The 13,594-nt window shown below is 50.6% G+C and overlaps 4 protein-coding genes across 4 annotated transcripts; 1 reads left to right on the plus strand and 3 right to left on the minus strand.

Moving 5' to 3' along the window:
- The first annotated feature begins 1,028 nt into the window (after positions 1 to 1,028).
- Positions 1,029 to 3,507, plus strand: BJX68DRAFT_236753 (glycoside hydrolase family 72 protein). The gene is made up of 5 exons (XM_071040072.1): positions 1,029 to 1,297; positions 1,348 to 1,385; positions 1,437 to 1,462; positions 1,711 to 2,466; positions 2,555 to 3,507. Exons 1-5 carry the CDS (start codon positions 1,217 to 1,219, stop codon positions 3,280 to 3,282), a joined length of 1,629 nt encoding a protein of 542 aa, XP_070899609.1. The 5' UTR covers positions 1,029 to 1,216; the 3' UTR covers positions 3,283 to 3,507.
- Positions 3,508 to 4,083: 576 nt separating this feature from the next.
- BJX68DRAFT_76299 (SprT-like family-domain-containing protein) lies at positions 4,084 to 6,718 on the minus strand. Its single transcript, XM_071049724.1, has 2 exons — positions 5,454 to 6,718; positions 4,084 to 5,389 (listed from the first exon to the last, which is right to left on the minus strand). Exons 1-2 carry the CDS (start codon positions 6,380 to 6,382, stop codon positions 4,354 to 4,356), a joined length of 1,965 nt encoding a protein of 654 aa, XP_070899610.1. The 5' UTR covers positions 6,383 to 6,718; the 3' UTR covers positions 4,084 to 4,353.
- A 1-nt stretch (position 6,719) lies between these two features.
- Positions 6,720 to 9,606, minus strand: BJX68DRAFT_76301 (uncharacterized protein). The gene is made up of 7 exons (XM_071049725.1): positions 9,317 to 9,606; positions 9,153 to 9,245; positions 8,963 to 9,081; positions 8,676 to 8,907; positions 8,486 to 8,586; positions 8,275 to 8,434; positions 6,720 to 8,224 (listed from the first exon to the last, which is right to left on the minus strand). Exons 1-7 carry the CDS (start codon positions 9,360 to 9,362, stop codon positions 6,783 to 6,785), a joined length of 2,193 nt encoding a protein of 730 aa, XP_070899611.1. The 5' UTR covers positions 9,363 to 9,606; the 3' UTR covers positions 6,720 to 6,782.
- A 57-nt stretch (positions 9,607 to 9,663) lies between these two features.
- BJX68DRAFT_76329 (class I alpha-mannosidase 1A) lies at positions 9,664 to 12,955 on the minus strand. Its single transcript, XM_071049727.1, has 2 exons — positions 10,100 to 12,955; positions 9,664 to 10,039 (listed from the first exon to the last, which is right to left on the minus strand). Exons 1-2 carry the CDS (start codon positions 12,568 to 12,570, stop codon positions 10,000 to 10,002), a joined length of 2,511 nt encoding a protein of 836 aa, XP_070899612.1. The 5' UTR covers positions 12,571 to 12,955; the 3' UTR covers positions 9,664 to 9,999.
- Positions 12,956 to 13,594: the final 639 nt, after the last annotated feature.

Genomic DNA, 13,594 nt, shown 5'->3' on the forward strand with positions numbered 1-13,594 from the left:
TTGGGCGCATCCCTGAGGTGCCTGTATAGTAGCTGAAACATCTACCATTGGTCCAGTGTTGCTGTTGCTGTTGCTGAACGAGGCAACGGGGCAGCACTGGTCACAACTGGTAACAGCTACTTCTGAGCGTGAAGCGTGGATAACAGTCGTGTGTTTGATGACTGATGATTTCATGACTGATCCCCTGAGACACGGTGGTGGGCAAAGATCGTCAACTAAATACTGGATCAACCATCTGGAGCCAAAGCTCGGCCTGCTTTGCCACAAAAAAAAATAAATTTTGCTCAATAATCAGGTAACATTGGGCCCTTAACTGGAGCATAGGATACGGCGGAGGTATTTCGAACTCATTGTCTTTGGAGTCTAGGGCCTTTTATGTCGAATTCAAGGGCCGGTTCCTCTTGCTGATGGCATGTCCAAAACCATCACTCAGTTATTCAAGCCCATGCAGATCGAAGTTCGCTCAAATCGCATCGACAATCCATCAGCAGTATGGGCCCCCCGTCTAAATGCACACCGTAAAGTCTATCTTGCAAGTATCAAGTTCACTCCGTAGTCCAGGCTTGAAACCAGTGGATGACGTCGATGCAATCGTGATAGTCTTCATCGTGGAGGGACTATCCCAATGTCTCTATTTATATACGGCGGGCTCAAGTGAGGAGAGAATAAGCTTTCCCAAGACCCTTGTCCCCTGAATCTCGACGCCTGTGGAACCAGCTTGCGTGTTTTTGTACCTTTGGATAACAGCGCCTCCCGTCGTGGAGATGCCGAGACTTTGTCTGCGCAAATGATAGCAATCATGAGCGCACATCACTGAAAATCTCCAACGATCAACCTCTGGTTATTTCGCTAGAAGCACGCAATGGTGGGCTCTGCCAGCCCTCCCCAGCCCTCATCATCGAATACTACGTTGGTTTGAGCTTGAGTGGGCTCTGATACCCTGCAGCCTGGGGTTCCCATGAGAGAAGTATGAAATCCCTCCCTGAGCCCAGGGACCGGTTTGTGACTTCTCTTTCCTGCCATTCTCTCTGGAATCAACACTCTCTTGTCCTTCTACATGATCTCTTATTTTTGTTTTGATGCTATACGTTCTTTACACTCATTCTAGTCTACTTATCGAGGCATTTCCGATTAGATACCTCTTCGTTCCTTCTTTTGTAAAGCTAGCCTTTTGCGCCACTCTTTGTATCAGACACACACGCCCCAGACACTCAGCATGAAGCTTTCCAGCATCATCACGGGTGCTGCCCTCGCCAGCAGCGCCGTCGCCGCTGACGTGGACCCGATCATTATCAAGGTACAGCATGCCGTATCTACGAAGGCAATACAGGCTGACTGTTGTCACAGGGCTCCAAGTTCTTCTACAAGAGCAATGACACCCAATTGTACGCCCTCCGTTTCAGCCTCTGTCCTTCACAGCTAACCCATTCTTGCAGCTACATGCGTGGTGTCGCCTACCAGCGTGAGTATTTGACTACCTCAAGTCCTTCTTCCTCCGCGGCAACCGATTGCGCATCCACAACCCGACAGTCTACCTTTTACAACGAGTGCAAATATCATAGTAAAGTGAACGTCTGGATGATATTTCACACTGTGCTTGACTCCTTACCCGCCGCGGCCACTACGTCTGGCGGGCTCTTTTGGGCACAGGGCGGACTAGTCGTTCGCATATTGCATGGAGTGAGAGGAACGGTATCTAACGATTGACAGAGGAATACACCGGTCCCAAATCCGACACGAACAACTACAAGGATCCACTAGCAGATGCTGAAGCATGCAAGCGCGACGTCCCTTACCTTGAGAAGCTCAACGCCAACACTATCCGTGTGTACGCCGTTGACCCCAAGGCCGATCATACAGAATGCATGAAGTTGCTCAGCGATGCTGGAATATACGTTATTGCCGACCTGTCCTCCCCCAGTGAATCGATTATCCGCAACGACCCCAAGTGGGACTATGATCTGTTTAGTCGCTATGCGTCCGTCGTTGATGAGCTCTCCCAATACACCAACGTCATTGGTTTCTTCGCAGGAAATGAGGTCTCGAATGACCCCAAGACAACCGGTGCCAGCGCCTTTGTCAAGGCCGCTGTTCGCGATATGAAGCGGTATATCAAGGCCAAGAACTACCGCACCATGGGTGTTGGTTATGCTACCAACGATGACTCGTCAATCCGTGTGGACATGGCAGACTACTTTAACTGCGGAAGCAATGAAGAAAGCATTGATTTCTGGGGCTACAACGTCTACTCCTGGTGTGGCGATTCTAACTATGAAAAGTCCGGCTTCAAGTCTCGCACTGACGAGTTCCGCGACTACTCCGTCCCCGTTTTCTTCGCCGAGTATGGTTGCAATGAGGTTGAGCCTCGCAAGTTCACTGAAGTCGAAGCTCTTTATGGTGACAAGATGGCCGAGGTCTGGTCCGGTGGTATCGTTTACATGTACCACCAGGAGGCCAACAATTATGGTAAGTGCTATAGTTGTCTTTCTCACTCATGTCTCATTACTCGTCTCTTTCCTCATGTCTCTTCACGCATGTCTCTAATGAGAAATAGGACTCGTCTCCATCGACGACGGTAAGGTCAAGACCCGCGCCGATTACAGCTACCTCTCCGAGCAACTCGCCAGTGCAACTCCCACTGGCACAAAAAAGTCTGACTACAACCCCACGAACACTGCCCTTGCCTCCTGCCCTGCCCTCAACAAGAACTGGCAAGCCACTGCCTCCCCTCTCCCTCCCTCCCCGAACCACGACCTCTGCACCTGCATGCTCAAGTCCCTGACCTGCGTCGCCAAATCCGACATATCGGGCAAGCTCCTCTCCTCAACCTTCAGCGAGGTCTGCGGATACCAGGGCGGTAAGTTCTGCGACGGTATCACCGGCAATGCCACCACCGGCGAGTACGGCGCCTATAGTGTTTGTACACCGGAGCAGCAGCTCTCTTTTGCCATGGACCAGTACTATCAGGACCAGGTGGAGCAGGGCAACGGAGACAATGCGTGTGACTTTGACGGTGCGGCCTCTTCACAAAGCACATCTGAGCCGACTAGCGCTTGCTCTTCGTTGCTCGATGCCGCTGGTACAGAGGGCACTGGCACTGTTACTGCATCGCCCACGGCCGCAGGTGGTCAGGGAGGTACAGTCGAAGGCAGCACCGGCGCTGATACTTCCGATGGCGCTGGCTACACGCTTACGCCGTACAGTGTGTATGTTGGTGCTTGGCAGGTTGGAGCTTACGTCGCTACGGCCATGTTTGCCGGTGCTGCGATGATTCTGCTCTAGATGGGCGCTTGATTAATTTGATTTCCCTTGGTCTGATGTGTGGTAGATAGGTGGCTCGTTATTTTATCTCTATCATGTTGCGACCATGGTCCTTATGTTTGTGTTTGACATGTATTATACCTGCCGTGTCTCTCGGTCTTCTATAGTCAAATAGCCTGGACACTATTGTCCGTGGCTCTAGTTAGATGCTGAAGTATCATTCAGTCGAATGTTGGCTTTATGTGGACTGCTCATGTCTATCTTTGGATCCTTTAGGATATATCGTGCCAGACGATTTCACAGTAATCAAATGCACGTCTGAGAGCGTTGGTCCTGACCCTCACTCCGGAGCAATATATGTTTCATTCTATATAGAATCCAGATTCGCATGCTGGAATGTGGCCCGCTACGAGGAGAGCTAGTAGCCCCGGATTCCATGTGTTAGTTTTAAGTTGTCACTGTTCGCTAACCCTAAAATATATATGGGCTGCTGGGAATACAGGAAAAAAAAAAAAAAAAAAAAAAAAAAAAAAAAACTTGAAGAGTGCAAGAATGCCGAATCCAGGTTAAGTAAGTAGCCAAAGGGAGGTGTGGTCCTAGCAAATTAGACTCACGAGAAAGGGACACGAGATTGGGAAGGCCCTGAGACCCTGGGTACCCTACCTACACACCTGTATACTAGTAGCCCACCACCTCTGGCGGAACACCTTGGGGTAGAAGATTTTTCTTGTTAAAGAACGAGGCAAGTTTTGATCAGTCTACAGACCTCACATCCCTAGTGAGTACATAGCGGGCAGTGAGAAGATTGAAACCATGGTGAAATAGTGGCGGAATAGTGGTGGAATTATCATACGTTATGTACATAGTACATTCACCTCCTCTGCTCAGCTAGGCTGGCATTTCACCAGATCGTCCACATGTAGCCAGAAAATCGAAGGAAAGTAAAGAAGGAAAATTCGACTGCTAGAAAAAGAGACAATCCTCGCTAATGAGTGTCGTAAAGTAAACCTTCCAAAACCCAAACTCCCCATGTACCCAGCCATAGAAACATTAAGCCGACTCAATATTAACTTTGCGCAAGAAGTGAACCCACTATGGGCTCAAAACAATCGGATCCAAGTCTTTCGACATCTCTCTCACTAGACCAAGAGGGGGTGACTTCTTCCTCGGCGAGACGGCTCTTGGTTTAGGCTTGATTTGCTGGAGGAGACCTTTACACTTGCCGCACCGGTGTCTGCTAGGCTCGATGCTCTTCGAGTGGCGTCCATAGTTCTGGCAACAGTCGACACATGTCCACACGTATTTGTAGTCAATCTTGTAATTATGTTTGGTGGTTACCTCGATGCGGCCGCCGTATGTCGGGTGGTTTTTTAGGGCTTCCTTGCACTTTCGGCCCAGGGCCTGGAAGCTAGCCCCGTGCGGTTGATCGCGAACGCCCATGACGATATAGTTTGCCAGATGACAGTACTCGTGAGCCATTGTGTTGATCAGCCGGTCTTCGTCATCAATGATACGCTCCGCTAGTTCGATGGTAGCGAAGTGTTTAGTGGAAGTAGTAGATGATGAGGTATCGCTACTAGACGATAAGGAGCCCGAGGACCTGTCTCGCCTCCAGCTTGCTCGCCCGGCCGTTGTCTGCAGTGTTTTGCTCCAAAGAATGCGGACCCCACCGGTCTCTGCGGAGTATTTCTGGACTTTACCCTCGCAAACAGCATCATCAAGTGTTTTGAGAAAGTGCTCCGCAAAAGCAGCTTTCCTGCTGTCGAATAACCGTTTGCGCGCGAGTGCAGCCTTTTTAGCTTCTGATTCCGCCTTTTTCTGTGCCGTCTTGCTCAAAGGCTTTGCCGGCTTCGTTGACTTAGCGCGCAGTGCCATCGTCTCTGATTCGCTGTCGGACTCGTCAAACTCCCGTAGCAATAGTGCGGCCTTGCGTGGCGAGTGCTCATCAATCCAGTTGTTGGTAATCTCTGCACTCCAGAAAGCGTCGGTGCTTTCGCGATGAGGAGTTGGAGGAATTATGGTTCTCTCCTTCATCGGCGATCGTAGAAGAGTCTTCGAAGGGCTCGAAGGGGGAGTGCGGAATAGAGAATCATCAGGCTGCAGTTGGCGGGCCTGTTCTTCAGTAGATCTGCCTGGAGTTAGAAACATGTTGTGGTCACCCGGGCGGGCAAAGTAGCGGTGGCAGGGCTTACCCGTTAAGGTCATTTTGAAGCTGAGAGGATGATGGGTCATCATCCTCTATTCTCAACTTGTTCATCTTCTCGGAGACGTCGGTCCGGAAGAGTTTCCTAGAAACCCTGTCTGGCCCTAGAGATGGCGTCGCAATTGCTGCTGGCAACGAGGGCTCCAATCGAAGGTTTGGACGACGTGCAGATTCGCGGAGAGCATTCTCCAATTCAACAGCAGGGTTCGGTCGCCTGCCTCGAAATAGTCGTCTCTTTTGTGTTGGTGGAGTAGCCACTTTGTGTTGCTCCTCCTCTGTTTCATCCTCCGACGAAGAAGACGCATGATAGCTAACTTCCTCATTGTCACTAACAATAAAGTCGTCAAGAGAATCAAAACTGTCACTATCACTCTCATTTTCCGATTCAGGTTCCGGTTGGCGATATGTATTGAATTGCTGGGTGTTCCTATCCCTCGCCGGTGACCGTGTAGAGGATGATGCATCGGAGGGGTTCCTGGATAGAGAAGGCGGTTCAGGATCCAACTCCTCCTCAGCCGGGTCATTCTCTTTATCATAGTTATACAACTCCGACTTCCTGTTTGTTCGAGCCCGAGGCTGCTGGGGCAGAGGTAGAATCATGGAATTCGCGCGAGCCAGGCCGACTTTCAAAGGCGTTGCTTTCTTCGCCTTGGGCGTGTCCCGCTCGCTCGCCCCATCGCTATCGGCAAAGATGTCAAATTGCTGCTCAGACAGTGTTTTGGTTCTCGTCCTTGTCGATTTGCTGCGCACTAGTGTTGTCGGCCTCTCTGCCGGCCATTGTTCTCTGAGGCGCTCTTTCAGCGTTGGTGGGTTGGGGCTTTGGGTAATGGCGTGTCTTTCAGTCAGGCGCGGGGCCCTTGTTTTCTCACGCGGCTGCTCATCGTGCTTCGTCTGATGTCTCGTGTTGAGTCGGGCCATTTTCGTCCCTCTTGTCTCTCGACCTGCGTTGACGGTGGGTCGCTCCTTCTGTCTCTGGTGATGGAATGTGAGGCGTCGCAAGATGGAGACTCTCAATCAGCTCCGCCCCTTTCTCCCAGCTTTGTATTTATATTTCCGATATGCTATTGATGGGGTTGCAGATACAAAAAACGAGAGAGCTTGACCTGTTGGTCACTTGCCGTGGAGTTTGTGATGCGGCCTGGGAAATCTTGGTTGGCACGGCAACCTTCCCCACCAAGTCCCCCCTCTGGGAGCTGATAACACTTCAACTTGACTGCCTTCACCCCGCAACAATAGTGGGTTAACAAGAACAAACAAGCATTAGCTACTTGGATTCATTAGATATAAAATCTATATAAAGTCAGATACAGTGCTCGGTTCAATGCAGCGAGACATTCTGCACAGCTTCCTCAACGCTTATCGTTGCGTGTCCATTCGTATCCTTTGTATCCTTTGTATTCTCGGCAGAGGGAGTCTCATATGGATAGTCAAGATGCAGCATGGTTGCAGCAGTTCCCGTGGTATTAGTACTGCTCAGGCTGCTGAAACTGTTGTGGCTGCCCGTTGACTTGTCCGAGGAATCTGTATTGGTGTGCTTGCGCCCAGACCGTCTTGTCCGGGGTGGTTCTGGTTTCTGAGGCTGCTTCTGCCCTTGGCCCTGGATACCAGGGGGGCGTGAAGGGCTAGTCAAAGGCGTGCAGTGGCTGGAGGCTGAGAGGTTATGGTGAATTGCGGAGCGGCGAGGTGGTGGCACCGCGGGGGGCGGGTTTGATACGGAGCGCCTGATTATGTTATATTGAGAAGGCGAGGCGGAGGGAACAAGGGTAGATGTAGTTGCTGCTGAATCTCGGCGTTCAGCTACGGGGATGACTTCGGTTGAGGTCAGGATAGGGGTAGATGGAAATGGACTGGGGCTGTCCGGCCCTGTACTGATGCCATCTTCCTCTGCGATGCTTTCGCCTGCAACGGGAGTAGTGTTTTCTTCGTCCCCTGTTGCTCGCCTACCCCGCCAGCGCCTTGTCTTTGGGGGCAAGGGTTTCACTTTATGCTTCGTAGGGCTTGTTTGGGCTTCCGTCAATGGGCGTCCGTGATGGCGGCTGGGTGTGATAACGCCAGGTTTCTCGCGCTGAGAGGCAATCTCATGCACGCTAAGAGAAGACGACGATGCTGGGTCAAAATGCATCCCTAATCGTTCAATCTGGTTATGCTTCCGTGGAGTCGCACTTATAGACACCGGCGATTCTACTAGATCGGCAGTGGTAGGCGATAGATCTTCTGAAGAGCTTTCGCGCGTAGCGGTAGAATACATCGTCTGTGAAGATTCTACCGAGGTCCCGATATCGGTATCAGATAGAAGAGCACTGTCAATCGTGGGTATGGACGAAGTCAGGCTATCTTCGCGTTGCGGTAATGGTAAGAGCCTGTCAGGTCCTGCTTCATCCCGTAGCCATTCAACGGACGCACATCGGAGAACAAGTCTTTTTGTTGTTTCGTCGACTTCATCAAAGTGTCTGATTCTTTCGCAGTCGACTTCGGTATCACCCGTTAGTTGACCCCGAACAAGCAAACTAAGCATACGGTTGAGCTCATCACGCTTGTAATGAGGAGGTAACCTCAGCTGCGTGTGAGCGAGCAATGGATAGAGCACTCGGAGGTAGGTGTGTCGGAGCGCCGCGGCCTCCTCTGGGAGGTCGAGAAGGTTTCGGATTAGGATATCCACCAGGACGTGAAGGTCGTTTGTGAAGAAGTATTCATATGTGCTAGGTGTCGTAAAAATAAGGTATAAAAGCTTTAAAGTTAGAAGTTGAAGGGAAGTTTCCGCTGTGCCATCCGTTAGTGTTATGCGAAGTGGCGAACGGGTTAAACACTACCTTCTCTGTTGATAAGCAGAATAATATTCTCGCCGAATGTCTTGTAAGAGTAACCATGTACAGACAAGACTTTGATGACTTTGTTCGTCAGGGTATTGGAGGGCGATTGCTCATCGTCAGGGTTATGTGCGGAGAGCATAAACTGCTCGTTCAAAACCAACTGTCATCGGGTTATCAGGTATTCCACTAATAACCAGAAAAGGCGGCATACCAGTACGCGAATAACTGGATAATGATAAGGATCATTGACATCATATGATAGACGCTCAATAAGATCGAAGAGTCCCCGGATAAAATCGTCGTCCACCAGAACTGTCGTCACACGAGACATGTCAATACCCTGCCTGCACGGACAGCGGGTGCTGCACGCACTTCCGCAGCTGGAGCCTAGGCCAACATACCTAAATCTTCGATCCTAATCCTCTGTATCCTCGACATTTCATACAAGAGGTCCATTAAAAGCCGATGCAAGCCGGCCTCGCCGTCCTCTCTGTTTATAGTTTGCGCATGAAGCAATTCGAGCAGTCTTGGGAAGACACCTTCCTCATTCATCATATGGAGTGAAACTTCATGTTGCCGGCCGTCAAAGAGGAGAAACGACGTGATGATTTGAAGGGTCACGGGATCATCTTCCTATCTCGGTTGTGAATAGAGGCGCCTCGTTGGAACGAAAGGAAGCTTGTCGTACCTGCAACAGAGCGTATATCATTTGTCGCCGGACATAGTCCGTATGGGCGACGAAGATCGCGGACGATAATAGTTTGAACGAACATCGGCTGACCTCCAACTCCGAACGGAGATACTGCTCTGTTCGAAAAGTGTGGAAGATTAGCCGACGCGACCCAGTAAGCGGTAGATAAAGGAAAAGGCCTGGTTACCTTTATGTTGCGTAGTCAAACTCAAATACGCCCGTAGAGCATTATCGATTATGTCCTCCGAGGAGCAAGGGGCGGAAACAATATCCTGGATATCTGCGCGGTATCAGATTTGGTTAGTTGCGAGACTGGATGGGAAGTACAGCAGAGATGATTAAAAGCCGTACCAGTCCAGAATTCCTGCTCGTTATCCACGGAGACCTCAAGCTCCATTTCCCGCAACTCGATCGTCGTCGTCCTCGGGCCTGTTGGGTCTCTGCTGCACTCATCCCGTCTTGCGCCCGTCACACAAGTTGGCAGTGGGCCCCGTTTTGGAGGAGGACGAGGGTGTGGGGGCGCTTCTGGAGACGGCAGAAAACAAAATAGCGCGAATAGAAGCAACTGGGTAGGCCACCAGATAGCAGCGGGTGAGGGAGAAGGGAGAGAGAGGGAAAGAAGGAAAGGCAGAATTGCCCGGTTGGCGATGGCGATGACGATGACAAGAATAATTACTAAATAAAGCGCGTGGCTGAAACCCACATTTCCCCGCCCTACCAGTTTCTTCTGCTCTCTAGTAACTCTATACAACGTATGATTTTGAGGCCTTTGGATCGCTTACGGCTTGCTGGTCTCAATCATAGTTGATCTTAAGCTATGTACACGTTCCTTGCTAGATAGTGCATAGTCCAAGCCGGATGCTGACCGAAGGGTAAGAATGCAACAACAACAAAAATAATATATATAGGGAAAGAAAGATTTCCTTTGGGGCACTCAAAATGAACAATAGCAAAATTCAGGTATGCTGGCGAAGTGGTATCAATGCTTTTACATACAGTTAACACAGTCGTCGCAAATTAATGGGGTATATCAGTTAGTATTCAGGGCGCTTGAACGGATGCGCCTCAGTGTTTCTAAGGAGGAGTAAGTTAGTCTGTCGGTGAAAAGCATTTTGTGGAAAACAGGCCACTTACAGCACGTATTCATCAAGGCTCACCAGGCTCGGGTCGCTGAATAAAAGGTAAAAGTACTTTAGAGTTTCAGCCAGCCAGAAAGACTCCATGCTATCAAGAGGTCGTGGATCGTCAACTGTAACATCGGCGATGGCGGAGTGGGCCAACTCGGTTTTCGTGGCTTTATCAATAGCCTGGAACATCTTCCAGCCCTTCTCACGCCAGTAGGAGTCTCCCGTGAGGCGGTACATGATGAATACAGATTCAATCGCCTCTGGGCGAAGGAGATATTGGCGTGACGAGATCCCAGTCATACCTGGCGGGAGCCGGTCGTTGAGAATCTTGTCTGCGACGAATTCCTCATGAGAAAGTACTCCCTTGACTGGGACTGGGTCAGGGTTTCGATTATCGAAGTCCTCAATAACGGCGGCTGAGCTAGTTCCTTCATTGCCGGTTGATGTAGGGGAGTCGGGTATCGCCTTGACATGCCAATTCCCCTTTTCGGGCTCGGCAGATCGCTTGCCAAGTGGCCCCGGCCGCTTTTCAGCGTAAGGATCCATGGCCGCATAGTAGGCTTCTTCGCTCCACTCACACTGCTCGCCTTTTTCACAAGGAACTAATTTGAACGCTTCCGGCATGATTCCAGTCTTGGTGCTTTCGTACGCCCAGACACAGCCATCCGTCAATTGGCTGCCTAGGCGCAGGTCCTTCTCGAGCCCAAAGAGCTTTGCGCCGATGGCAAACATACCGCCGGCGAAGCATGTCAGATGGGTACCTTCGTAGGCAAAGGTCGTGCGACCCGGGGGGTTCGCATCGAGGTTCTTGGTCATTGTGACTGTAGACAAGAACCGAACATCGCGGTGGTTTTTGAGCATTGGTTGGTAAACAAGTTGCTCGCGCACTGTATCCATGGCCTTTGTGTACATGTTCTGGTATTGTTCATTGTTACCACCAAGAAGCATGTACTCTTTTGGTAAATACTCATAAGTAGAGTCACCGAGAGCCCCAAGACCAAACCTGTCGGTATTTGAAAGCTGGTTGTTGAGCCCTTCAAAGCAGTCCTGCTTCGGTGGAGGTGTCCGAGTACCAAGCGAATCTGTGTCGGAAGAATCGTCATCTCCGTAATAGGCGGGCTCCGCGTCTTCATGAATACCTCTTGAGTAGAGAGCTTTTGGACTTGTTGAATTGGATCTAGTCTCATAAGTCATGGCTGGGCCTCTGACTGGCTGCCCCACGGAAGCCTCTTCTTCATCAGTCTCCAGTTCTGGTTCGTATACAGGCCTTCGGCACCCGGAAGCGTCGAGGTTCAAAGGCCACAGTCCAGGAAGCTTTGTTTTATGCTGATATTTCTCAAGCTCGTTTGTGATCCGAGCAATTGCATCGTAGTACTTGTCATCCTTCGTCAGCTGCGCTAGGCGCGTGAACTCGAGGGAAAGCGAGCCCAGCTCTGCAAGGACAGCCTTGAAATCTCCTCGGCGAGGAGAAGATGCATAATCCGGGTTCCATTTGTAGTAGAGGGTGGGCATCCGATTGGGGGTGTCGAAAGCACCCATCAAAACCTCGGCGAGTTCAACGGCCTTTTCTAAGAGGACGTCGTACTTGTGGCCAGAGATGTCATAGGCGCCAAGCAACCCACCAAGATAGCGAATAACGGTTTCAAATACCGGAATTTCCTTTCGCTTGCTGACTGTGAAATCGATTTTCTTGACAAAGTCTACTGCCATGGAAAACTCCTCCTTCAGATCCATGATCCACAAAGTATCCAAGGAGTCAACAAGGGTTGCACCCCAGCCATTGAAGGGATCCTTGAATCCACCACGAAGCGGCTTCACCTCGTCATGGCCCATGGCAGAGACCTTGTAGCCGTTCCAGGCATGTAGGAAAGCCGTTTTGATGGTGTTGAGTTGTTGGAGACGCTGCATCTTGTCGGCGGAAGATTCATCTGCGAATTTTGCCTGCAATTGCGGGAGCGATTTGGATGATCCAGTAGGTAGTTTAATTAGTGTCTTAAGATCAATGGGGTGTTGCTCAGGTGTGGGCTTCCAGTGAGGAGCCGTAGGAAGATCCTCATCGACTTCATGGTCGTGTATACCTTGGGTCTGCGCGCCCGTCTGGGGCTTATGACCTAGTTCCTCATCCTCTGATGGTGTATCATACGAAGAGTCGGGGCGGTTTATCGTTGGAGACGAAACCTCATCAGAGGTGTAGGGCGATTGATGCTGCTGAGGCGGTTGTTGTTGAGGTTCCTCCGAGGATGCCGGACGAGCCGGAGCGGGGGGAGGGACAATTGGCTTCTTGACACTATAATCGTCATCCTTGACTGGACGGTCGATGCTCTGACCAGGGAACGGAGGTTTATGATCGATAGGAGGGGCGGGCGGAGGGACTTGGAAGGCCGCAGGCTGATCGTGGGACCGGCTAAAGTGAAGTATAAGAAGGACAAAAACGACGGCAAACACCAAGGAAATGCGGTATCGACGGGCACGCATCATCTTCCACGATGAAGCCAGAAGCGACTGGGTGCTCAGGGGAAGGCAAGAAGGGACCGAGTCGTGAAATTAGAAGCAGGAAATGAAGGCGACGGTGCTGCGGCGCTGGACAGACGAAATGCTGAAGACCGAGGACACAGACTGGTAAGGAGCGACGATGGGAATGAAAATAGGATGGAGCTAACTTTTTCAGGTCATTTCGATCACTAGAATCTGTGGTCGCGACGTCGCTGCGGGATATCGAATTGAGACAGTAGGCGGATTCAGGGTCCGCAAGAAAGACTCGGTCGAAGGACTGGAACACAGGGCTGGCTGCAAGGCTGAGACGAGGACAGAATTGTCTGGGGGTTCTCAGATCCTCGGTGCAGTGTTGTTGCCTGTGTGTTCTTGCAGGTGATTTAATTAAAACTCTTGGAAGGCTGTCAGTTTGCAACAGCACTGAGCGGAGCCGAGCGCCCAGACCCTGTGGCTGAACACTGGAGCTGCTAAGGCGATCCCACCAAAGACATGAGCCAGCTATCTTGTACGTCGACACAAGACTCGGAAAGTTGAAGAAAATATGTAAACAGGACCTTACATCAATTGAGCTTCAGCGAGCTTTCCGGCGTAAAATCCGTTTGCATCACAAGTCCTGAGATCTGCTCGTGTTTACTGGACACCCGCAGTACCAAGAAAAAGGGTCTAGTACTCGACCCTGAGACCCTCGTAATATTACCGGCCAAAACCAGCCTTGCGCACTCGATAAGGCCTTTTACCCTGAATGTTACACGGTATTTCAGACATCCAAGATCGACCGGTTCCACGGCAGATCAGAACAATGAGAACAATGAGAAGCGTCAAAACACAGGAGATTGCAGAATTGCATTTTGACATGGACAATCGGCCTTTCTTAATTGTTTGAGAGCCTTGCTAAGGTTGATTTACTCCTAAGTCCTCGCCAGGGATTCGTACGGAGAATCAGAGATCTATTACTAGGTACTACCAAGTTCTAAGGCGTACTACTATAGGTAGTAGAATTCAGAAAAGG

Source organism: Aspergillus pseudodeflectus (genome assembly GCF_044049435.1).
Source record: "Aspergillus pseudodeflectus strain CBS 756.74 chromosome Unknown BJX68scaffold_19, whole genome shotgun sequence".
Taxonomy (NCBI): domain Eukaryota; kingdom Fungi; phylum Ascomycota; class Eurotiomycetes; order Eurotiales; family Aspergillaceae; genus Aspergillus; species Aspergillus pseudodeflectus.